The sequence below is a fragment of the Nothoprocta perdicaria genome, unplaced genomic scaffold (assembly GCF_003342845.1).
Source record: "Nothoprocta perdicaria isolate Ctin4 unplaced genomic scaffold, notPer1 scaffold_201, whole genome shotgun sequence".
In the NCBI taxonomy this organism is placed as follows: Eukaryota; Metazoa; Chordata; class Aves; order Tinamiformes; family Tinamidae; genus Nothoprocta; species Nothoprocta perdicaria.
Genome location: NW_020455217.1, coordinates 716,667 through 740,248, shown reverse-complemented (window position 1 = coordinate 740,248; position 23,582 = coordinate 716,667). Strand labels below are relative to the sequence as shown.

General features: G+C 55.3%; 1 protein-coding gene across 1 annotated transcript; it reads left to right on the top strand.

The window, feature by feature from the left end:
* Positions 1-1,032: 1,032 nt before the first annotated feature.
* TECTA (tectorin alpha) lies at positions 1,033-23,187 on the top strand. The gene is made up of 24 exons (XM_026038121.1): positions 1,033-1,058; positions 2,577-2,641; positions 4,217-4,350; positions 5,125-5,412; positions 7,229-7,366; positions 7,566-7,731; positions 9,424-9,836; positions 10,045-10,615; positions 11,159-11,751; positions 12,318-12,891; positions 13,682-14,292; positions 14,665-15,226; positions 15,605-15,804; positions 16,738-17,121; positions 17,387-17,673; positions 17,796-18,076; positions 18,264-18,374; positions 19,109-19,311; positions 19,595-19,758; positions 19,868-20,116; positions 20,685-20,847; positions 21,228-21,315; positions 21,876-21,992; positions 22,150-23,187. Exons 2-24 carry the CDS (start codon positions 2,578-2,580, stop codon positions 22,248-22,250), a joined length of 6,462 nt encoding a protein of 2,153 aa, XP_025893906.1. The 5' UTR covers positions 1,033-1,058; position 2,577; the 3' UTR covers positions 22,251-23,187.
* The last annotated feature ends 395 nt before the right edge of the window (positions 23,188-23,582 follow it).

The following is a 23,582-nucleotide window of genomic DNA, read 5'->3' as shown; positions in this document are numbered from 1 at the left end:
GAAGGCAGCTTGGAAGACAAAGTTTTCCCAAGAGGCCGGTGAAGCCTCTTCAAACGTAATGTTCAGCTCCACRTGCCACGAGGGCCCGGGGTGTCCGTGCTCGGTGCTGCAGACAGGGAGTCGTGTGCGCATGGCCCTGTTTGTAGCTGCACTAATATCTGCAGGGCCGTACTGCTCGCTGCAGTGTCCCCTGAGCCTGCGTGCTGTCCCTCCAGCTGCCCGGTGTCCGGGTCCTGCCGCCGCCTCGCGGTGACGGAGGTAGAGTTCTCCCCGCTCCAAACTGCAGGCCGCACGTGCGGGCGCAGGCTCTAATATTCGAGGGAGTCACCGCTTAAAGTTCCCTGCAAGCTTGGCTAAAAATGCACGGCAGTCCTCTCAGAGGCTGGGAACTGCAACAGGCGTGAAACCCTCTCCAGAAGATGTGCGGAGAAGGTGCTCTAGTGAAAAAGTTTTTCTTGTTGTGCTGCTAAAAACAGAAGGTAAGTTGATTTTCAGCAACTAAAACAAGATTTTGGTGGAAATTTAAGTTCACTGAAGTTTCGTGGCACTGGCTTTGCACTGTGCTTTAAGCCCAGCACTGTTTAATGCTAATTCTGTAACACTATATTGATGCTTTTTTTTCCTTGCCTACACAAAGGAGGAAGGGGCTCAATTCTTCTGAGTTTTTTTTTTCCCTTCAGTGAAAAGTGATTCTGAGCAGAACAGCCTCAAACCCAGCTCCGACTAGCCGACATTTCCATCCAAATCTACCTGAAGGGTGAGCGTTTGGGGAAGAAAGAAGCTTCTCTATCTCTCCAYGCCAGAATCTGATCTTTAGATTGACCTGCTAGTTATCAATAGAGGCAAAAGTTGTGATTGCAACTCAACACTCCTGCAGCCCTAAGGCAAGCCTCAAGAAAACGGACTTTTCAATTGCAAGAGCAAGGGGACCRAGACATCGCTTTGGTCATCAGCAGTAATTGGCARAAGAGCATGGAAATGCATTCTCCATTGACATAATTTTCACCACSCTTGGTTTAAAATTTCAGACTTAATTTCTTCTCTAATCTACGAAACAGGTTGGTAATTTTTTTTCCCTCCATACTGGCAAAAATGTATTTTGGAGTGTGATACCTAAATAACATGTTCGCTGTTTGCTGTCATGTTTCCTGAGCAGTCCCTTTCTTGCTCTCATTCTCGAACCACTGTTTTCTCTTCTAGCCATCCTGTGCCTGCTCTCCACTAATGAAGCTGCAGGGACTTGGGTTTATAATCTGTATAAAAGTCTGTTGCCATGTTTTCATCTTTTCAGGATAAGGGATGTAGTGAAGTTCTTGCAGGGTGAAATGACTTTTTCTGAGCCCGGAGCAAATTAGCTGAAAGCTAATTTTGCCAGCGTAATTGTGACTGGCGCACGGCAAAGCACTGACCAGTGTGYAAGGTGCCTGTCACCCTGCTTTGTGCTTTCCAAGCTCCCGTTAATCGGACTTGAGCGTAAGTGATAGGGCACAGGGGACATAATGTTCCTCACCTAATTATRTTATATGCTGTGTTATATGCCTTGCTTATACACATGTGTATATTTAAAGTAGTTGGATCTGTCACTGTTCCTATATAGAAAGAGATCCAGAGAGCATAAAGAGATGCAGTATTTCGTGGCAGTTGTGCCCCCACAGCTGAAATGTGTGTTACATGTAAAGATTATTTGATATGGAGGCAGAAATGGAAAGGAAGGCTATAGGTAACGTGTAGATATAATTGGTGTCCAACGCTGATCCTGCAATTTTTATTCATGTGCATGCACACAAGGAGGGCATGATAGCTTCCTATTAGCTCTGCATGAGCCATGCCCCTGTGAAATGAACGGGAGCGAGGAAATCAAAGCAGGTATTTTAGCAATATTTCCTATTTGATTAATAATGAGTAACAAATTGTGTCAGACGTGAAAGGAATTGGAATGAGTGCAGGTTTTCTCCTTCATGTACCTAGCCTCATTTTTGCTTCTCTCTATRTCATTGACTTCTGTACAGCGAGGAAATTGCACAGCTGCATAAATGTTTGTGCTCTTTTCACACGAGTCACAAATGTTAAGCGCTGGTTGAATTACCCACCTGTGCAAAGGATTAGTTAAAGCAACATTTGAAGTTCGTAGTGATGTAAGTAACTTAGAAACAGCTTCACTTTTGGTGCAAGGCAAAGCTGTTTGTCTTGAAGTCGGGCAGAAGGACCCCCGTGCTGAGCAGATCATGCAGGGATTTGTTGTGAACTATTAGGAGAACTGAAGACCTACTGAGAAAAGGGCTGTTAGCACAAGCCGCGCTCGGCGTGAAGTTAGTCCCTCTTCTGTTGTGGAAGGGGCTTGCTTTGACCATACCTGCAGGGCAGGGTATTTTTATCACCAGAGCRCTCTCTTTATGCCACTTAATGGAGTCAGCATTTCAGGCCTGTTTTGTGGGTGAGGGCTCTCCGTCTCCTAAGTGTCCACACAGACTTCAGGCTGCGTTAGGACGTGGTTGCTGTAGGTGCCACCTGGGGTTTGCTGGAGGATGTGCTGTCCTGCCGACGTGATGTGTGTCCGGGCTGTGTCTTCCCTCCAGGATGAACGACCGGTTGTTGCTTCGGACCTGGGTGGCCCTCTCGGTGCTGATTGCCCGGCACGAAGGTTAGTGTCTCCGGCCTCGGCGTGCGGTACCGCTGCTCGTCCTCTGTGACGGGACGCTCTGGGGCAGTGCAGCGCCCAGGCACCGCACGGGTACCACGGGCCTGGACAAATCCACTCGTCCCCCGCATGGGAGCAAGCACAACGCCGGGGCGAGTCCAGCTTTTCCTTCGGGGTTGGAAGGCCTGCTGCTTTTAAGGGTGAATACAAAGCATGGGAATTTGTGTGACGTTATGGGCAAGCACAGGTGTCAGTCTGGGAGACTGATAGACCACGTCGCGGGAGACGGATCGCCAGCCTGCGCAAATGGGCCTCGCTTCATTGGAAGCGATGAAGCAGCGATAGTTTACATTAAATGAGGAGCTGGCGGGCTGCTTGGTGGAGCTGAAAACGCTGGCAGGACACAGGGGCTGCATAAGTTGTTGAGCTCTGTGAGCATTTACACCTGCAAGCATGTATATGGGCACACGAGGCAATGCAAGAGGTTGTGGTTGTCTTGATGCTTGCTGCTATAAAATAGGTCTCAGGGAGCCGAGAGCTTGGGAGCTCGGAGATCTTAAATCTGTGGCCAGCTACTGAGGACAGCTCTTCTAGAAACTGTGACTGTTTCTTTTCTTTGTAAAATGAGGCTGGCCGTTCCCCTGTGAGAAATGCCACCAGTGGTTAAAATTCCTTGTGGGCAGGGGCTGGCGAGCTGCTGGAGTGATGCATGCAAGGTTACAGCTGCATCATACTAGTAACGCTTAAGAAGCTAACGCTTAAGAAGTTCCTGAGCTCCACATCTGGAAAAGGAATTAGACCTATGTCTCATCTAAGCCCCAGTTAGACCTATGTCTAAGCCCCTGCTTCCAGCAGGGGACAGTCCCCAGAGCAGGGAGCTGCAAGACACCTTTTTGCCTCTTGTAAAGCTGCACTTGGAGCAAGTTCTCTTCAGTGAGAGGCCTCTGCAAGCCGCAGGTTAGGACCTGGAAAATAAAAGCAGGTCCTGAATTGAGCTAAACAGAGCCCGGATTGTTCTGAGCCCTGTTGCTCACGTCACCTTCAGCTGAGTATCGCGGGGACAATACGTTTCTGCTCTACATCAAAGAGGAGAGGAGGGGGGAGAGCACAGCCAAGTCCCCGCTTCCCTGGGGAGCTGTCGCACGGGTAGGAAGCCAGAGCGATGGGGAGGCAGGGGACAGGGATCTGGCACGGCCCGCCCTTGAAGGGGCCTGTCCCGGGGACATGAGCCTGTGCCTTGCAGCCCTCCAGCAAACCACAGGCTTCTATCGAGACACAGCAAAACCTTCTCCTAAAATATTTTTATTTGTTGTCAGTACCTTTTAGCAGAAAACCAAGTTTTGTCGGGAAATGTTGYAATGGTCACAATACCTTAAGCTGTAGCCCAGGAATGGGTGTCCCGGGTGGATGGGCAGGGCAGGCTCGTACCCAGGGCACAACAGAGCTGGTCTCCCTGCTGTGCAGGTGCAAGGCTGGAGGTCAGGGCTTTGGGACTGGCCCCCCAGGGGCCGGACTGGGCTGTATCCCAAGTCAGGACCAGTGCTGGCTTTGCCCTAAGGACTGTGCCTCTCCCTTCAGCTCACGCCATGGCGAATCTGTACCCGTTCTGGCAGAACGACACGAAAACGCCCAAAGTTGATGATGGAAGCTCTCCTGAGATTAAGCTCTCTGTCCCGTTCATCTTCTTTGGATCATCGTACAGAACCATTTATGTAAGTGGAGAAGCAGCTTTGCTGCAGACTTTCCTTTTATTGTTTTCCTTGCCATTAGCAGCTGCCTTTTAAACACGCTTTCCCTGTCGTCAAGAGTTGGAAGATTTATTAGTACCTACCTGACAAGTTCTTAGATTTCATGAACTGATAGGTTTTATGATTAAGAAAGTCAAAGGTATATTTAATGGGCTAATGTTCGTGGGGAAGGAATATAAAAGGCAATAAATTGTCTTTGTAGGTGATTAAATGGTGCAGCAAAGCTAGGGCCTTGACACAAGGAACATTATTCCTGTTAGATGACAAGAAACAAGAACCTGCAAAGACCCTCAAGAAAAAAAGAGCAGTCGTTTGGACTTTCATTTGCATGCCCCAAAATTGTGGAGACTGCTGTTTTTAAACAAGCTCACAGCAAAAGCTTGGTGAGGGGAAAGCCATCCCTCCCAGGCTGTACTAAAGAAGGTTTAGCACATAAAAACAGTGCATTAGACATCAGCAGGACCAAGTCCTGATCCCGAGCGTGTCTGTGTTTTGTGGGTGCTATCTCTGTGTGTAAAAGCAGCTGGAAGCAGCCCATAAACCTGCAAGCCCGGCTGTGGGAAGAGAGGCGAGGATGCAGTAGCTGAATCTCTGCCCTAGACGGTCTTGCCTTCTCGCAGACTGTCGTTATTAGAGCCAAGCTCTGTCAGGAGTTGCGCACCCTGCATGTTCTGCCCATCTGGCAGCCATGGGGCTGCTGCTAGGCCTTGCTCAAACCGAACTGCCTTCTCCCTGCAGGTCAACAACAACGGCGTCATCTCCTTCAATGTGCTAGTGAGCCAGTTTACCCCAGAGGCCTTCCCCCTCTCGGACGGCCGGGCCTTCCTCGCCCCGTTTTGGGCAGATGTGCACAATGGCATCCGAGGAGAGATCTACTACCGGGAGAGCACGGACCCCGAGCTGCTCAGGAGAGCCTCCAAAGACGTCCGCAAGTACTTCAAAGACATGTCCTCCTTCTCTGCCACCTGGATCTTCATTGCCACCTGGGAGGAAGTCACTTTCTACGGGGGGAGCAGCACGACTCCGGTAAGAGCAAAGGGTTGTGCTTCTTGACTGATGATGTTCCATGTCAAAGTCCGTGTCTACAAATGTATTTAGTGAAAGAGGAGCCCACAAATGACCAGGAGATTAATGAGTCAGGAGCCAGAAACATAGATTTTGCTTCCTGCCTCTACTATGGGTTGTGTTGAGGCCTGAGCGAGTCATTTCATCCGCCCGCTCCTCAGTTGCCTTTCTGGCAGATGAGCTCCATGTACCAGTCTGCTCCCGTGTAGCTCCTAAGAGCCTTGCTGTGTGCTGCAGGATCCTGAGGAGAGGCATCCTCTCTTTGGCTTTAGTATGCTGCACGTCAAAAGCAGGCTCTGATACTGGTTAGGAGTTTTGGCTCCATCATACTGGATAATTTCTGCCTTGCTACATGACCTTTGCTTTGCCTCTGTTTCTGCATTGATAAAACAGAGCTATTTTTTGCACAGGGCTACAGGGACCTTGGAAGAGCCAAGTTTTATTAATGGAACATTAGCTCAGGGGCTTCTCTATACATGGGAATGGGGAGATTGATCCTCCCTGTCGTGGCGTGAATCACTCAAAGTTCACACCACTAATCTCCAGTCACTTTCTGGAGCGTGATTCAGTTTAAAAGCAACTTATTGTGGCAGTAATGCCTGGGCGAGTCTGTTGGGGTGAGTCTGTTGCTCGAGACTAACCAGGATGCGATACAGGTCTGATTTTTGCACCCGTAGCTCAACTTCCAAGCTTTGAATCAAAGCTTAGCTGTTACTTTCTCCTTGCAGCATTGGGAAATGGGTTTTTCAGGATCAGTGTGCAAATTGTGAGTGCCAAGAGCTGGCGGTTTCTGTCTTGAGGAGCTGACTCTGATAAACAGTGCTGCTCTTTTCCATTTGTTAGAGAGGCTTGAGATTTAATGCATATTTTTTTCCAGTTCTGGCAGTGCTCACTGAAAAAAATACATATATATTTGCAGACAGCGAGTCTGCAATACAGAGATTCGTGTGTTGCCTGAAGAATTGCATTTGCAACACAATGCAATTTATTTTGTTATAGTGCAGCCTTCCCATTCAGTAGCCACCAAGGTGCCTGTTTGGCACGCGGAATAGCACGATGCAACTTAAGGAGGAAATTCTTCGCAATGCAGAAAAGCTGCAGACAATTCTTTAGCTCTATTTTGAATAGCAATTTTGTGAATTACGGGGATGAAGTCTTTCGCCTTTCTGTACAATGGTGGAAGTGAAGAGTTTAATTTTGTGTTGCCTTCTGGCAAAGCACATCCTTTTTTGCCTGAGACATGAGTTCACAGTTGAGTGGATTTATGTGAAATATTTGTGGCTGGAAATGCAGAGTCATTTCAAGTGAAAAGAAGAATGTGACCAGCAGATTTGGCAGGTCGCTATAGGGTCCGGTAGCTAAGCACAGCAGCATTTCCTTAGGTATAAGGCATGATAGACTTTGATGTGTGCTGCCCTTAACAGTGCTGTGGAATATGAGCACGGAGGGGAACCCGGTGAGATAACTTGGTGATGAGAAAAGCCAAGATTGGGTAACAGGAAGATAACAGGTTGTAGCAGTCCAAATCCTTCATCCCGTGAGCTTATTCTCATGCTGCCATCTATCGGTGTTAAATTGGATGAGGAATGTCCTTGTCCCTTCCCAGATGGAGGGCATGGTGTGGATGAGAGCAGCTGGAGGCACATCAGGAGGGAGAGCGTATTTCGGCTGCAAGGCTCCCGCCTCCTGGCCAGGCAAACGAGGGATGTGGAAGAAGGGCAGACAAACTACCCGGACAAGCAGTCTCATCTGGTGAATCTCTTTGTGTTCTCAACAGGTGAACACTTTCCAGGCTGTCCTCATCACAGATGGCGTGTCTTCCTTTGCCATATTTAACTACCATGAAATCAGCTGGACTACAGGGACAGCCAGCGGAGGGGATCCTCTCACAGGGCTTGGTGGTGTGATGGCCCAGGTGAGGCCTCTGCAGAATCACAGATCTCTGGCAACCGTCTAGTGCATCTTGCTTAATGAGGGCCAAAAAGAAATTCCTGAAAACGCTCTTTTCCCCTGCTCAGTGATTATTTTGGGGCTGGATGGGAGGGGAGAACAGAAATGCAGTGTTGTGTTCCTCTAGCAAGGCTGAGTGATAATTTGATCTCTGTCTCTTCTAGGCTGGATTCAATGGAGGAAATATCACCAATTTTTTCAGCCTCCCAGGCTCCAGAACCCCAGACATAGTTAATATTGAAGACACAACCAACGTTAATGTCCCTGGACGCTGGGCTTTCAAAATAGATGGCAGAGAAATAGACCCGGCTCATGGCTGCAGCCTAAGAGGTAACAGAGAAATGTCTTAGGCTCTTTAAAAATTTTGTAGTGCAGAGGAGCAAAATGTAACATGACTGTGGAGTTTAGTAGTGATATGTGTGACTGTTCTGGGCTGCTGCTCGATTTGTAKTTCCTTGTATGCCAAGGAAATCCAGGGTTACAAGCTCCCTTTTAGGTGCAAKCAGGGGGACCAAATTGTGTGACCAGGATTTAGGTCCTGTCTGTGTCTCTGGTTTGCTGCATGTGCCAAGCGAGGTCMCCCCCAGCTTCCCAGAGCCACAAATGCTAGCTGCATTTCCCCTCTCCAAAGCAGCAGGAACTGCAGCTTCTCCAAGTGGATGCCAGATAAATCCAGTGCCTCTGCCCCAATTACGGTGACTGGGCATGTGTCACCAACAGTGCAGAGCTGTAAGGAGGTTAAGTGCACGCAGTGGTAGCGAAGGGGCTTTGCTGCRTGGAGGTTATTGCATTACCAGGTGTCAGGCACAGCTGTGCGGAGGGTCTGCTTTGCTCTGGGAGCATTTCTAACGAGAGCGAATTGTCACTTGCTGCTGGGGACCGAGGTGCCACCGCTCTGAGGCACGTGGCTCCCTCACRGTCAGGTTTGTCACAGCTTGTCCCCACCACAAGAGGGGATGCAGCGTGAGGCGAGGACACCGCTTGATTGCCCAAATGGCCCCAGCTCGGACACTGATGTGGCAGCCGCTGCGAGCAGCTCTCCCTAAGAGGAGATATGGCACAAAGTAGCTCCCTTGGGCAGGGGGACCAGAAAAGGCAGGCGAGGTAGAGCATGCAGCATGCGAAGTGAAATCCGTGTGAAGSAAGGGTGTGAAAAGCAAGCATCTGGAGGGAAGGGAATCGCTCGTGGGCACTTGTCACCCTTAGGTCTGTGGGCTTCTCTCTGCCTCTCATGTCTCTGGCTAGAGAAACCCAAGACTCCTGTTGCAATTACAGCTAGCTCATCCTCTTGCTGTTTTTTTTTTTTTTTTTTTTTTTGTCATCTCTGGTGTATGACATGTTTTCTTATCTCTGGTGTTGACAGTTACTTATCAACAGCTCTTTAGTTTCAGAGTTAATGCGAACATCTTTAGAATGGAAACAAATTGGCTCCAGGCTGTTTACAGCAGGACTGATCTGTGACCTGCAAAGTTATGTGATGAGTTATTCCAGTTAGAGCAACAAAGTTGTAGGRCAGTGTAATTACAACGGCAGAGGTGGAAATGGCCTCTGAAGCGCACGTGCTTGCAGTCCAGTTCCCCTTTGACAAAAAAACATGAAGAGCTCTTATTTGCTGCAGAAACCACCTGGAACCAGGTAGCATGGGTCAAAAATGAAAGGAGTAGCCTAGCAGTTTCCTAACCTGCATGGTGCTGCACAAGCTGTGATTCATGAAAGCACTCGAAATATCTGCTGAACTTCCAGCACAGGGAGGACGCAATTTGACTCGAATGGCACTGAGTGTGTGCCTAAAACTAAGCCTGTGATTGTAGCATTTTGCTAAATGGCTCCTGCTGGGAGCCTGTGTAAAGTGAACTTGTGCTAAGCACTGAAGGAAGATGCTTAGTTGGTGGCCTTGACTGTAAGGCTGGCCCACCTCTCTGGGAGATGATGTGGCTCAGTTTGAGTGTCCTCTAAGCTCAGTGTCAGGTCCTCTGGTCAGAAAAGTAATGGATTTTTTTTTTTTTTACTTTCTCTTTTCAGGGCAATTTCTCCGTCAAGGAGAGATCTTCTGGGAGAACTCAAACTGCAGCACCAAGTGCCGCTGYCTGGACTTCAACAATGAGATCTTGTGCCAGGAGATGGCTTGCAGCCCCCTTGAAGCGTGTGAGCCGAAGATCAAGTTCTTCCAGTGCGTGCCCGTGGAGAGCAGCACCTGCGTGGTGTTCGGAGATCCCCACTACCACACGTTCGACGGCTTCCTCTTTCACTTCCAGGGTTCCTGCTCCTACCTCCTTGCCAGGCAGTGCTGGCCAGGGTCCAAGCTGCCCTACTTCAACGTGGAGGCCAAGAATGAGAACCGAGGCGGCTCCTCCGTCTCCTGGCTGAAGGATATCTTTGTGGAAACTTATTCACACAAGATCRTCCTCCCCAAGGGCAGCTTTGGGAAAGTGAAGGTAAGAGCCCTGCCAAAAGAGAAAAGGGCTCAGGACTGCTCCTCTGGGGCGCAAGCTGCCCTAGCTGTGGCCGAGCCACGGCGCTGGCCACGCTGCCTCCCGAGGACAGCCCTAAGGCCACCCTCTGGGTGCAGCTCCTGTCCGTGTCATAGCGCGAGGTCTCTGCTGTCTCACATGGTGCTTCAGTCTTCTTGCCTTCTTCCCACAGGTCGATGGCTTGGTGACGTCCTTACCCGTCTCCTTGGAACTAGGTGCAATCAAAGTCTACCAGAGCGGCCTGTCTACAGCCTTGGAGACTGATTTTGGCCTGTTAGTGACCTATGACGGACAGCACTATGCCTCCATCTCTGTCCCGGGCACGTACATCAATGCCACGTGTGGCCTCTGCGGGAATTACAACAAGGACCCCGAGGACGACACCCTTCGCTCCGACGGGCGATTAGCGGCATCCGTGCTGGACCTGGGCGAGAGCTGGCGCGTGTACCACCCCGATCGGAGGTGCTCCCCGGGCTGCTTGGATAACTGCAGCCTCTGCGACGCGGCCCTCGAGGCGCTCTATTTCACCGCCGAGTACTGCGGCTTCATCAACAAGAGCAGCGGGCCCCTGTGGGAGTGCGGCGCCGTCGTGGACCCCACCGCCTTCGTGCACAGCTGCGTCTACGACCTGTGCGGCTCGCACGGCAACGGCAGCGGCCTGTGCCAGGCCATCCAGGCGTACGCCCTGGTGTGCCAGGCCCTGGGCATCCCGGTGGGAGACTGGCGCGCCGCGACGGGATGCGGTAAGGCGCTGCGTGAGCTGCTGGAAGCCTTCCCATCGGGAGCAGGGCCTGCTGGAAGCTCCTGGCGGAGCAGGAGCAGGGTGTGAGATGAGGAGGGGAAGAAGGAACCAGTCAGTGCCTCCTGTCTGCAGTGTGAGGCGCTCACGGACAGGGAAGGGCAGCGAGAGTCATACATGGAGAAGGGAGCTCCACTTGGCTCCAGGGGCACTTGGCCACTGTAGAGACCGCAGAGGCGGGAGAGAGGGGACCTGGCTAATGTACCACTCGCCAGCCATGGCTTTGAAGCGGCTTCAGCCCATAAGCCACAGGCTGTCCTTGTGCTCCTGGGGCTAAATCACTGTGCTGGCTCAGTGCGACAGGGTGCTCTAGAGGAGCCTTTGGGGAGATGCACGAGGGAGAGCAGGAGAGAGATGCAAATCTTTAGGAAAGTGGGTGTGCAGGGTCGCTTTGCAGTGCTGATCACGTAGACCGGTGGGGCAGGGGTAGCTGGCCCTGAACTGCRCAGTCATTTTGTCCGTGTGTCGTTTCTGTCCCCTCTGTCAGCGGCGGCCGTGCAGTGCCCGGAGTTCAGCCACTACTCGGTGTGCACCAGCAGCTGCCCGGCCTCGTGCTCGGACCTCACGGCGCCGCTGTCCTGCGGCTCGCCCTGCACCGAGGGCTGCGAGTGCGACGAGGGCCACGTGCTGAGCGCGGAGCGCTGCGTGCCCGTGCGCGAGTGCGGCTGCGACGTCGSCGGCCGCTACTACGCGCTGGGCGAGTCCTTCTGGGCCGCCGCCGACTGCTCGGTGCAGTGCCGCTGCGAGGCCGGCGGCGAGGCCAGCTGCTTCAACACCACCTGCCAGGAGGGAGAGGTCTGCACTGTCGAGGAYGGCTACCAGGGCTGCTATCCCAAGCGGGAGACTGTGTGTCTCGTGGGGCAGAACCAGGTGCTGCAGACGTTTGACGGCGTGACGTTCCCCTACCCGCTGGAGCACTCCTACACGCTGCTGAAGACATGCCCGGAGAGGCTGGACTTCATCGAAGTGGACATCAGCCAGAAGAAGCCGGGCTCTGCTCCCGACGGGCCGCGCGCCCTGAGAATCCAGGCCGTCAGCCAGGAGGTGAAGATCGGAGGCACCAGCCCTGCAGAAATCAAGGTATGAGGGGGGAATGAGCTCATGCCGTGTCGCGGTGTCCTCTCTGGGGAAGCTTCTTCCCCATTGGAGCTTCCTCCTCCCTGGATGCTGTATCTCGGGCTCCCGGCTAAGCGCTGCGCWTGGTCTCTGAAGATCCCGTCTGTTCCATGCCACATCAGTGTGGACAGTGCTGCAGAGCAGCAAATCCTGACACCCCTATGTGGGAAAGGGCTGGATTTTAACAAGTATTTGTTCAGGCATGGGGATGGTGAGGCTGGCAACAGTGTCTGCCTGCAGACACTGTCTGCTCTGAGCAACTGCCAGGGCTGGGGGCATGCAGAAATAAATCTACAAGGTGTATACTGCAAACCCTGTGATTTTAATTAAAAGTGCAGCTGCCAGCAGAGCCAGTGGTTTTGCTGCTGTTGTAGTCAGCAAAATGGCTGGGGCAAAGAAGGAACATCCCTAACRGAATAGTTTTGTGRTCTTTGATTCCCAGGCCTACTAGGTTGCTCAAAGTTTCAGCCGCGCAATACAGCTCCAAGCACTGGTGCTTTCAGCTCAAAATGCTTTTTATTTTTTTGCAGGTGAATGGCTACGACGTGGAGCTGCCCTATTCCCACCCTTCTGGCCGCCTGGAAATCTACCGTAGCAGAAACGGCACCGTGGTGGAGTCGGAGGGACTCCTGAGCATCCAGTACTACGACTCGGGCCTCCTGGAGATGCGCCTCTCCACCGCCTACTTTAACTGCACCGGAGGCCTCTGCGGCTTCTTCAACGGCAACAGCAGCGACGAGTTCTGCCCCCCCAAAGGCAAGTGCACGGACAACCTGGAGCTCTTCCTGGAGAGCTGGACCACGTTCGACGAGATCTGCAACGGCGAGTGCGGCGACCTCCTCAAGGCCTGCGGCAATGACTCGGAGCTGCTCAAGCACTACAGGAGCCGCTCCAAATGCGGCATCATCAACGACCCCACCAACAGCTCCTTCCTGGAGTGCCACGGCGTGGTCAACGTCTCGGCCTACTACAGGACGTGCCTCTTCCGCCTGTGCCAGAGCGGAGGCAACCAGTCGGAGCTGTGCGACTCCGTCGCACGCTACGCCAGCGCCTGCAAGAATGCCGAGGTGGACGTCGGCCAGTGGAGGAGCTACAGCTTCTGCCGTGAGTCCGGGACATCTTGGGGAGCCTTTCGGAGGGCCTGSGGGCACACGGGGAGCTTGGCATCTTTTCCTCAGGGGCTTTCTAGTGTGCAGACAAAGGGATGTCAGAAGCTCACTAGACATCCTGCCTTTATGGCAGGGGTGGGCGTCCAAAATCACAGATATGAGGAGGAAAAGAAGTGCCTAACGACTAGACATGTGGAGCGACTTGCTTACGCTCATTTTATGATGATGGAAGCTGTGGCACTGAAAGATCTAGGGGACTGTAGTSTGACCTGTACCTTAAGAGTGCAATGTTTTGAGCCTGAAGGCAAGAAAGCGTCACTCTCTGTGCAAGAGATGTTATCTAAGAGATGCCTATGCCTGTAGAGACGGATTTCCCAATTAAGTAGTTTCATGGTGGCGTTTCAGGAGATATCAGGAGGTTTATGATGCCATGTAGGAGCGTTACAGAGCCGCAGATGGTTTCTAACAATAATGCAAGCCATCAGCAGAGGCTAATTTGAAGGAGGCATGTTTGTAGCGCTGTAAACTTGCCGTTGGTGTGAGAATTCAGAAGCAAATGTGAAAAAAACACAGTGCAGAGGCAGATAGCAGGTGCTAGAGGGGTCTCGGTCACGGAGATTTTAGGGAGGCATCGGTGAGGAGGTTGCTGGCCGGGCCTCCCCCCTTGCTCTCCTTCCCAAATGGGTCGATCCTCACCTTGCCCCCCGTTTGTCCATTCCTGCCCCCCTGCTGCCTCGAGGCCCGCAGGGCCRCTGACGCCAGCGCTGTGTGTGCTCGCCCCGCAGCTCTCACGTGCCCGGAGAACAGCCATTTCGAGGAGTGCATGACGTGCACGGAGACGTGCGAGACGCTGGCCACGGGCCCCGTGTGCGCGGACGCCTGCRCCGAGGGCTGCCAGTGCGACGACGGCTTCGCCCTGCAGGGCACGCGCTGCGTTCCCCGCAGCGAGTGCGGCTGCAGCTTCGAGGGGCGCCAGCTGGCCACCAACCAGAGCTTCTGGATGGACATCTCCTGCCACTTCCTCTGCTACTGCAACGGCTCCGACAACAGCGTCTACTGCGAGAGYGTGCCCTGCAAGGACGACGAGTACTGCCTGGAGGAGCACGGCCTCTACTACTGCCGCGTGCGCACGGACGCCTCCTGCATCGTTTCCGGCTACGGGCACTACCTCACTTTCGACGGCTTCTCCTTCGACTTCCAGAGCAGCTGCACCTTGGTCCTTTGCACCACCATCTCCCGGCCGAGGGTGGAGAGATCGGACACCTTCCCCGCGTTCACTGTCACCGCCAAGAACGAGGACCGGGACCCGTCCCTGGCCCTGTGGGTGAAACAAGTGGAAGTGGAGGTCTTCAATTACAACATAGTCATCCACCGTGCCTACAAATACACAGTGCTGGTGAGTGCTGGGGCAGAGGGGTCACCCTTCACTCGGGAAGGCGGCCCGGACACAGTTTGGGAGCAGAGGGATATTCCCGTCTGCGACATTGGTTTTACCCGGATCAGCCGCAGCTCCCCAAAGTCCTTGGGGTTTCTGTTCCCCAAGTCTTTATGGATTACGARCTGTCTGCATGGCAAGGGGAGTGGGGGCTGCACTTGGCTGTACCATGGGGCACAGCTTGCAGAGGAGGACTGGGGACTTTCTTGTGGCCGCTAGTCGGGCGCTGGCAGAGCCTGTCCTGCAGCAGCGGCAACAAACGGCCTGCGCTCGCGTCCCSTGGGACGCGCTGATGGCCTCTGCTCACCGGGCACTGCGTTTTCCTCCCCACAGGTCAACAACGAGCGTCTCTACCTGCCTCTGAAGCTGGGCCAGGGCAAGGTGAACATCTTTGCCTTCGGCTTCCACATTGTGGTCGAGACAGACTTTGGGCTGAAGGTGGTGTACGACTGGAAGACCTTCCTCTCCGTTACGGTGCCGCGCAGCTTCCAGAACCTGACCTACGGGCTCTGCGGCCGCTACAACGGCAACCCCGAGGACGACCTGGTGGCCTCCAGCGGCCTGGCCGCGGCCGGCGTCACCGACTTTGGCCAGAGCTGGGTCCGGCGGGACACGTTCTGCCAGGTGGGCTGCGGCGACCGCTGCCCCGCGTGCGGGAAGGTGGAAGGCTTCTGGAAACCCCAGCAGCTATGCAGCCTCATCCCCAGCCAAAGCGGCGTCTTCGCAAAGTGCCACAGCAAGATCAACCCCGGCTTCTTCTACAAGAACTGCCTCTTCGACACGTGCATCGACGGCGGAGCCATGCAAACGGCCTGCAGCTGGCTGCAGAACTATGCCAGCACGTGCCAGACCCAGGGAATTGCCATCACTGGCTGGAGGAACTTCACCTCATGCTGTAAGCACTTCTGGGCTGCCTTCTCGCCCATCTTCCCTAGACATGTCTCCTGGGCTCTCTGTTTAGGGGCAAAACCCTGAGGCAGAGCCAGGTCTGTGGGTTCAGCACTGCCAAAGGATGGGGTCCGAACGCTGACGTGTCGGAGCCTGAAAGGCTGCGGGAGGTGCACAGGGCTCTGGGGAGGTGCACGCATGTGCACCTGGGGGGCTGGAACCACCCTGTRAGCCTTTCTCATATCTTGGCAAAGATAACAATCCAAACTGATGCCTGGCAGCAAGAAATGAAACATGCCAGTGGCTGCCAAGCCACTTAGGGAGGTTGTTTCTGTCTGCTGAGCTAATCCATGTCTTCCCGCTGTCTCCCCTCCTTGCCTCGCAGCCGTCAGCTGTCCCCCCAACAGCCACTACGAGAGCTGCGTGTCCCTGTGCCAGCCCCGATGCGCCGCCATCCGTCTGAAAAGCGACTGCAGCCATTACTGCGTGGAGGGCTGCCAGTGCGACCCGGGCTACGTCCTCAACGGCAAGAGCTGCATCCTTCCCCACAACTGCGGCTGCTACTCGGACGGCAAATACTACGAGGTGCGTCAGCCCCGTCCCTTCCTTGTGCCCGCTGGCATGGTGCAGCCTGAGCAGGGAACTCGGCCAGTGTGCTGGCTCTGTGCCAGGGRTAGAGAGTACCCCAGGGGTCTGCAATGTTTGCCCCGAACCAAGCGCTGTGAGGCAGCCTGCACAAGGGAGCGGGGGCACTAGCAGGCGTTGTGCAGCAGAGCTAGCCTGGAGGCTGGTCGCTGTGTTGCCCACGTGAAAGCTGCTCAGGTGGCAGCTGAAGGCCCAGCAGAGGTTTCGAGTCCCCAAGCGGTTTGACGTAAGGCCAAATGTGTGTCTGTACACACCTGGGCCCAGTCACGGGGAGGCTAGTTGGACCTGCGAGCGTCTCACGAGGGCTGCCAGGGAGATACACCCTGCACAGGATGCTGCTGAGAAGGGTGGCCACCACATCTGTGGGCGTTATTTTCCTGTTGATGATGTTATGTGCACTGTTTTGTTGGCCGGCCAAAGAAACCAGTTAGGTTATTATTATTTGGTGTACTTACCCCAGTTTTCTAGTATGGGGACCTAACTTGATCTGGATTTGGCCAGCAGGGCACAGAGAGGTAGTCCAGGAGCTAATCAAAATGCTGCCCTTTGTGTGCATGCCAGAGGTGAGGGTGGWTCCCGTGGGACTGGAAACTTGCCGTTTCTTCGCTGTGGCAGAGTAGCAGGGATTAAGGGCAAATTTACGTGCCGTTGCCTTGTCCTTTGCTCGCATCTCTGCTCCCCCACTGCCCGCTCTGCCTTTTGATGTGGCTGAGCAGAGGCAAAGTGCATAGGAGAGGATGTACAGCATAGAAAGGGAGCCCGGCGCACACCCTCAGGTCCCCGCACACCCTGAAATGGGTGAGACGTCCCCCACCGCACGGGCACCGTCAGATGGGGCCCTGAGCGGGCTGTCTCCCTGCCGCTGCCTTCCAGCCCAAGCAGCTGTTCTGGAACAGCGACTGCACGCGCCGCTGCCGCTGCTTCCGGCGCAACCTCATCCAGTGCGACCCGCGGCACTGCAAGTCSGACGAGGAGTGCGCCCTGCGCAACGGCGTCCGCGGCTGCTTCAGCACGCGGAGCTCCTTCTGCCTGGCCGCGGGCGGCGGCGTCTTCCGCACCTTCGACGGGGCCTTCCTCCGCTTCCCGGCCAACTGCGCCTTCGTCCTCTCCACCATCTGCCAGAAGCTGCCCGACTTCTCCTTCCAGCTCATCATCAACTTTGACAAGTGGTCCTCGCCCAACCTCACCATCATCTCCCCCGTGTATTTCTACATCAACGAGGAGCAGATCCTTATCAGCGACAGGAACACTGTCAAGGTAAGGTCTTGTCCAGAGCCTCTGCCCTTCCAGAGCAGGACTGAGCACTCAGGGAGATCAGCTCCCTGCACAGTGGGGAATGAGCCCACGRCCTGGCTTTTTGCTCAGCCTCCACTCGGCCAAAGGGGCTGCCCACAGAGTTGTGGTTTTCTCCCATCTGGGCCATGGGGAGGGGTTAGCACTGATGTTTTCAAGCGACTTCTGCATGCTTTTGGAGGCAGAAGTTAGGGCAGAGATGTCAGCTTTGCATCCTTTCCCAAACCAGGTGAACGGCAGCCAGGTGAGCGTCCCCTTCGTCACCGGGCTTTCCACCAAGATCTACAGCTCGGAGGGCTTCCTGGTCATCGACTCGAGCCCCGACATCGAGATCCGCTACAATGGCTTTAACGTCATCAAAATCACCATCGGGGAGCGGCTGCAGAACAAGGTGTGCGGCCTTTGTGGCAACTTCAACGGTGACCGGACTGACGACTATGTCACCCTGCGGGGAAAGCCTGTGGTCAGCAGCGTGGTGCTGGCGCAGAGCTGGAAAACCAACGGCATGCAGAAGAGGTGAGCTCTTGGGCGGCCCTCTCCCTGCGTGCTCGGCACGGGCAGGAGCAGAGGGGTTCGTTGCGAGCAGGAGCGTGCGATCGGGCGCATCGCAAGCCCTGTGCTGTGTGCCACACCCACAGCTGTAAYGAGCTGCAGTACTCTCAGTACGCCGCGACCTGCGACAACGTCCAGATCCAGATGCTGCAAAGCGACAGCTACTGCCTGAAGCTGACGGACATGAAAGGCTTCTTCCAGCCCTGCTACGGCCTGCTGGACCCCCTGCCTTTCTACGAGTCCTGCTTTCTGGACGGTTGCTACAATCACAAGAAGATCCAGCTCTGTGGCTCCCTCGCTGCCTACGGAGAGGCCTGCCGCACTTTCGGCATCCTCGGTACCGAGTGGATTGAGAAGGAAAATTGCTGTAAGTGAGCTGGGGGTGCCTAGCAGCACAGGTTGCATTTAAGGGAGGTTTTCTCTAAAGTCAGGCTCACCTGGGGTGGAGAGGGACAGTCCTCGTGGCTCAGGCAAGTTGCCGATGGCACGCACACGTGTCCCCGCTCCGGTCCTAGGATGAAGGTGCCATTTCTTGTGCCTCTTTTCCTCTTTAGCAGGAGTGGTGGAAGACCCGTGCGTGGGCGCCGACTGTCCCAACCGCAGCTGCGAGCTGGACAACGGAGGGGAGCTGTGTGGCTGCATCGAGCCTCCGCCCTACGGAAACAGTGAGTCCTCTCCCCGAGCGGTGCAGCCCTGCTCGGTGCCGGGGCAGAGCAGCGTGGGCTTTTGGAGGCAGTCTGACAGTAGAGGCTGGGGGTGCTGGCTGTCCGGATAGCCTCTCGCTGTGCTTATTTGATTGGGAGTCCTCAGCAGCAGCCAAGGCAAGCTGGGGTCTTTCCTGTTTCTGTTGGGGTGCAAGCCTTTGCTGTAATTTGGCAAGGCACAGTGATTTGATTGCTGGGCAGAGCTGCAGCCGAAGCTGCCGCGGTCTCGCTGTGCTCGGAGCGCAGACTCACTTGTGCAGTAGGTTTGCGGTGCCCTGGCAGCTCTGACCCGATGTATAGCAAGGTAGCAGATAACTGGGCTCCTGCAGAGCTAAACGCTTGTGCAGGTGTTAGGTGGTGTACGTCACAGCACTGACCTCTGTGCAGTACCCCACAGAAACGAGTGCCTGCAGGGTTTGAGAGCCCGAGTGGGTGCAGCAGCCTAATGCTTCGGACGTAGGCAGTGTGATGGGGCTGTGCTGCAGGGACAAGGGGCCAGTGGCGTGAGCACCACCTCTGTCTGGGCGCTCAAGATTCAGGGTGCTGTTAATGCATAGTGCAGATTTAGGAGGTGGGACCACCATGCTGTCCCGCAGGAGCAGCTGATTGTGGCACCTCTAAGGAGGGCGGGTGGGCAGGCTGGGCCGGCAGCACTTTTTGCAGAGGTTCTCCTGTGTCATTTCACCCTTCTCTAGACACCCACGACATCATTGACGCGGAGGTGACCTGCAAAGCTGCCCAGATGGAAGTGTCGATCTCGAAGTGCAAGCTCTTCCAGCTGGGCTTTGAGCGAGAGGGCGTGCGTGTCAACGACCGCCACTGCCCTGGCATCGAGGGCGAAGATTTCATTTCCTTCCAGATCAACAACACCAAGGGGAACTGCGGCAACGTGGTGCAGGTGCAGCGGCGTGGGGGGAGTGGGGGGCAGCAGCTCACTGCCAAGGATGGGGTTGGGGCAGCTTGGCGTGACTGGATGCACGGATGAGATGCGTTTCAGGGACACGTGGCGAGTCGCCAGTTCAGTGACCCGTGGCTCTTTGCACAGCCATTCTGGCAAGAGCTGGCAGTGTCTCAGGGGTGGCCGAGCCCACTGCTCGGAGCTGGTTTCAGGGCTGAGGGGCAAGTTACAAGGGGGAAGGGAGACAGGAGAGCTCACGCGGCACCGTTTGCCTCCTCTGCAGTCCAATGGCACGCACATCGTGTACAAGAACACGGTGTGGATCGAAAGCGCCAACAACACAGGCAACATCATCACTCGGGACCGCACTATCAACGTAGAGTTTTCCTGTGCCTATGAGCTGGATATAAAAATCTCTCTGGATTCTGTCGTGAGGCCGATGCTGAGGTAAGCACGGAGGTGAATTGCCCATCCCAGCCTTCCTCTAAGGGGTGGAGGGACAGCACRGGCCTGTGAGGTGTTACCTTCTCTGAGCATGTTTTCTTTTCATTGCCAGCGTGATTAACCTGACGGTCCCGACCCAGGAAGGCAGCTTCACGACCAAGATGGCRCTGTATAAGAACTCGTCCTATAAGCACCCGTATCGCCAGGGCGAGGTCGTGCTGACCACCCGGGACGTRCTCTACGTGGGGGTGTTTGTCGTCGGAGCGGACTCGACCCACTTGATCCTGACGCTGAACAAGTGCTACGCGACGCCCTCGCGGGACAGCAACGACAAGCTGCGCTACTTCATCATCGAGGGAGGGTGAGCTACCGCCGAGACACTCTGTGGCTTCTGGCTTTTCCTTTTTCTTGCGGTTAGGAGCGTTTGCGAGGGAAATTAGAGAAAGTGGGCGAGGAAYGGCAGAAGGGGGGCTGTCATGCCATCATCACGACACAAGGTAGGCAAGGGACAAGGAGTCGAGGGCTGGCATGTCGCCGACTGTGCTGTGTAGGGAAGAGACAGGCATGGTGTTCATTCCTAGCGGCGGAAAGTCAAGCGTTTCTGGACAAAGAGAGCTCGCCAAGTTCCCAGCATCCCCGAAGTGACCTGCAGAAAGCTTCCTATATTGCTAAAGGCACAGGGGAAATGAACTGTTGCTAGTGAGTGTCAGCGCAAGCAAGCCAACAGTGTCACAGGGAGGCAGAGCTACATAGGCAGGTGGCACTGCCGCCACCCTATAGCAATATGCTGCAATGAAGTGCTGCCACGGTCGTGTGGATGAGGTCGCTTTATTGGCATCACGCTGGGAAGCAGGAGAGGAGAGTTAGAGGGATGGGGGGGCGACAGAGGTGCTCGAGATGAGATGGGAGAGCACGAGCCATTTGTGCAGGTGCCAAAACATGAAGGACAACACCATTGGCATTGAGGAGAACGGGGTGTCCCTGACTTGTCGCTTCCATGTCACCGTCTTCAAGTTCATCGGGGATTACGATGAGGTTCACCTCCACTGCGCTGTCTCGCTCTGCGACTCAGAGAAATACTCCTGCAAAATAGTAAGTCTGCCAAATGCTGAACCTCTCTTGAGCCTTTCTGTGCAGGGGAGAGATGTCTCTTAAGAAAATAATCTTGCAAAAGAGCCAGTTTCCCAAGCGCTCCTTGGCGCACGGGGCAGGGGGGTTGCCGGCCCCAGGGGAAAGTGCCCGAGCCTGCCCCTGGTGTGCAGGAGACGTAGCCTTGTGCGGGGGYGGAAGGACTCCCCTTTTCTCACAGCGACAGGAGGGGGCCTTGACCACGGCCCCGTCACGTATGTGGCCTGAGGCCAGGCCCAGAAGTTGGGGAGCTAGCGGGAAGGCATGGGGATAGGCTGGAGGGGCGCAGGGCGAGTGCGCACAGGGGCTGCTGGTGACTCCGTCTGACTTCTGTTCCCACCTAGAACTGCCCTCAGAATAGCCGCATGGCCAGGGATTTCACCAAGGAGCCCAAGGAGCAGATCCTGTCGGTGGGGCCGATCCGTCGGAAGCGTAAGTGTGCGCGCTCCRCAGCCAGAGCCAGCGTTAGTCCAGCGTGGCACTGCCGAAGCGCTCCCGCCGGGCTGGCGTCGGAGCACCGTCCCTTTGCGGYCCTTTGTCACCTGGAGCCGGTGCCCTTCCTGTGCAGGCAGCTCCCGGCTTGCTCGGGAGCGGCCTTGGCACAAGGGCTGCCTGTGTGCGCGCACGTGTGCCAGCCGSGTGAGTGCTGGTGCGGCATCTGCCTCGCCCAGCGATGTTGTTAGGAGCAGCAGCGTGGGAGACGGCAGGCGCCGTCAAGGGGCAGCGGCTGCGCGTCACTTTGAGGAGAGGCCCAATAGTGCCTAGGACATCGAGGGGCTCCTGGTGCACGAGTCCTCGCACACTCAYSTGCCATCCCTGCCCCRTGTTACTAGAGAGGGAGGACTGGCYGGGCGACAGGAGGGCCTCAGAGGGTCCTGCACCACAGCCAGGGGAGGGGGTGTCCCAAGGCTCCCAAGGGCTGCCCAGCATCTCCAGGAAGGACACGGGGCTAAGGCGTGTTTGCCAAGGACATGCCTGCCTTGTTTGCACAGGGTCCGACTGGTGTGAAGACAACGGAGGCTGTGAACAGATCTGCACGAGCAGGGCAGACGGGCCCCTGTGCAGCTGTGTCACAGGGACGCTGCAAGGGGACGGCAAGAGCTGCAGAGGCGAGTGCTGCGAAAGGGACGCGTGGGGAGGGCTGCGGTGGCACCTCCTGGTCTGAAACTCGTATGCTGGGAAAGCCATAAGGGCTTTGGAGGCCGGTGGCGGGTGCAGTGCTCAAGAGCGGCAAAGCTCAGGCGGTTGTTGTTGCTCTCTCTGCAGCTTCCAGCTCTTCAGGGCAACCCCAAGCCTGGCTCCCTGTGCTCGCAGCCACCCAGCTGCTGCTGTGGCCCTCTCTGTATAAATGGGACTTGACCTCATAAGGGATGTGCGGCTCTGCTGCCCAGACCGGTACTGTTGTTTCGTAAGTCTGAGTATCTGTAGGGTAGGAGCAAGAGCCCCGAAGCAGTAAACCAACCTCTGACTCGCACCGCTGCCGGCAAGGGGAAAGCAGGTGGCCAGGAGTCAATGGGAGGAGCAGCAGGATGTGGGATGGGAATGGCGCAAAAAGTGTCTGAAATGTTGGAGAGGRGACGGCAGGGTGCCGTGTGATGGTTTTTGGAGGGATGCTGGACTTTGCTGATTTTCTTGTGTAGTTTTTTCCCCAGGTTGTCTCTCATGATGGCCTCTATAGTCTGATGGTGTTTATGTGGGGTGGTAGGGCTCTCTGCCCGGGATGTCGGAGACGTCCAAGTTCCAGCGGGCATCAGGGTCCAGATGCTCTCTTTGCCCGCACTGTGGTGACTCAGGTAGTGTCAGTGTCTTTTGAGCGAGCGGAATCATCCAGAGGTGCGTGTCCCGGGGCAAGGTCTCCATGCCTGTGTGTGGGATCAGGTCAGATATCTGTTGACACTTAGGAACCACGGCAGAGGGTCCATAATGTACCTGACCACAGGCCATGTCCCCTCCTGTTAACACGGGAGGCACATGTCTAAACTCCTGAAGCAAGGAGCCCTTCCTTCTAAAACTGTGCTAAGCGGTGCCTCGTCCCAGGGATGAGTGCCCGTCCCTCCACAGGAAGAAGTGCGGAGCGGAGCGGAGGGAAGCCCTGCTGTCACTGAGGGACAGGAGCCCCTGCGGTGTCCTCAGCAGGGTCGGCCATGGGGAGAGCAGGTCCTGTTTTGGTGATGTCGGCGGGAGAGTCGGGAGTTGGCTTGGTGCATCTGTAGGCTTGGGAGGGGGCGGTTCTTTTGCTGACATGTTTTGTGTTTGTATTATGTGACTTGGCTGAGTGAGAATAAAATGTGTTGTAATCCTTCCTAAACGGTGTGTCGTGTGTGATGGTGTTAATGCTGGGCCAGGCACTTGGCGTGAGGAGGGGGCGCGAGCCGCGAGGAGCCGGGCGTCACGGGCCGACGTGGGCGACGGTGTCCACGGCTCCGAGACCTCGGGCTTTGCTTGTGGGGGGGTGGGAGAGGGAGGCAGTCATCCCCTCCCCTTGGGTTGCTGTGGGCACATACAATGGGACAGAGACTTGAGGGTTTTCCCTGTGTGCAGCCTATTAATGCTCTCTTTTTCCTTCCTTCTTCCGGCCCCTGGCAACCCCTGCGGTGGAGAATCGGAGGAGCTCATCGCATCCCAGGAGAACTGCATCTGTGAAGGATTCACCCAGTCCGTATGAGGAGTCGTGACCTCGGACAGTCAGAAGGAGGCAA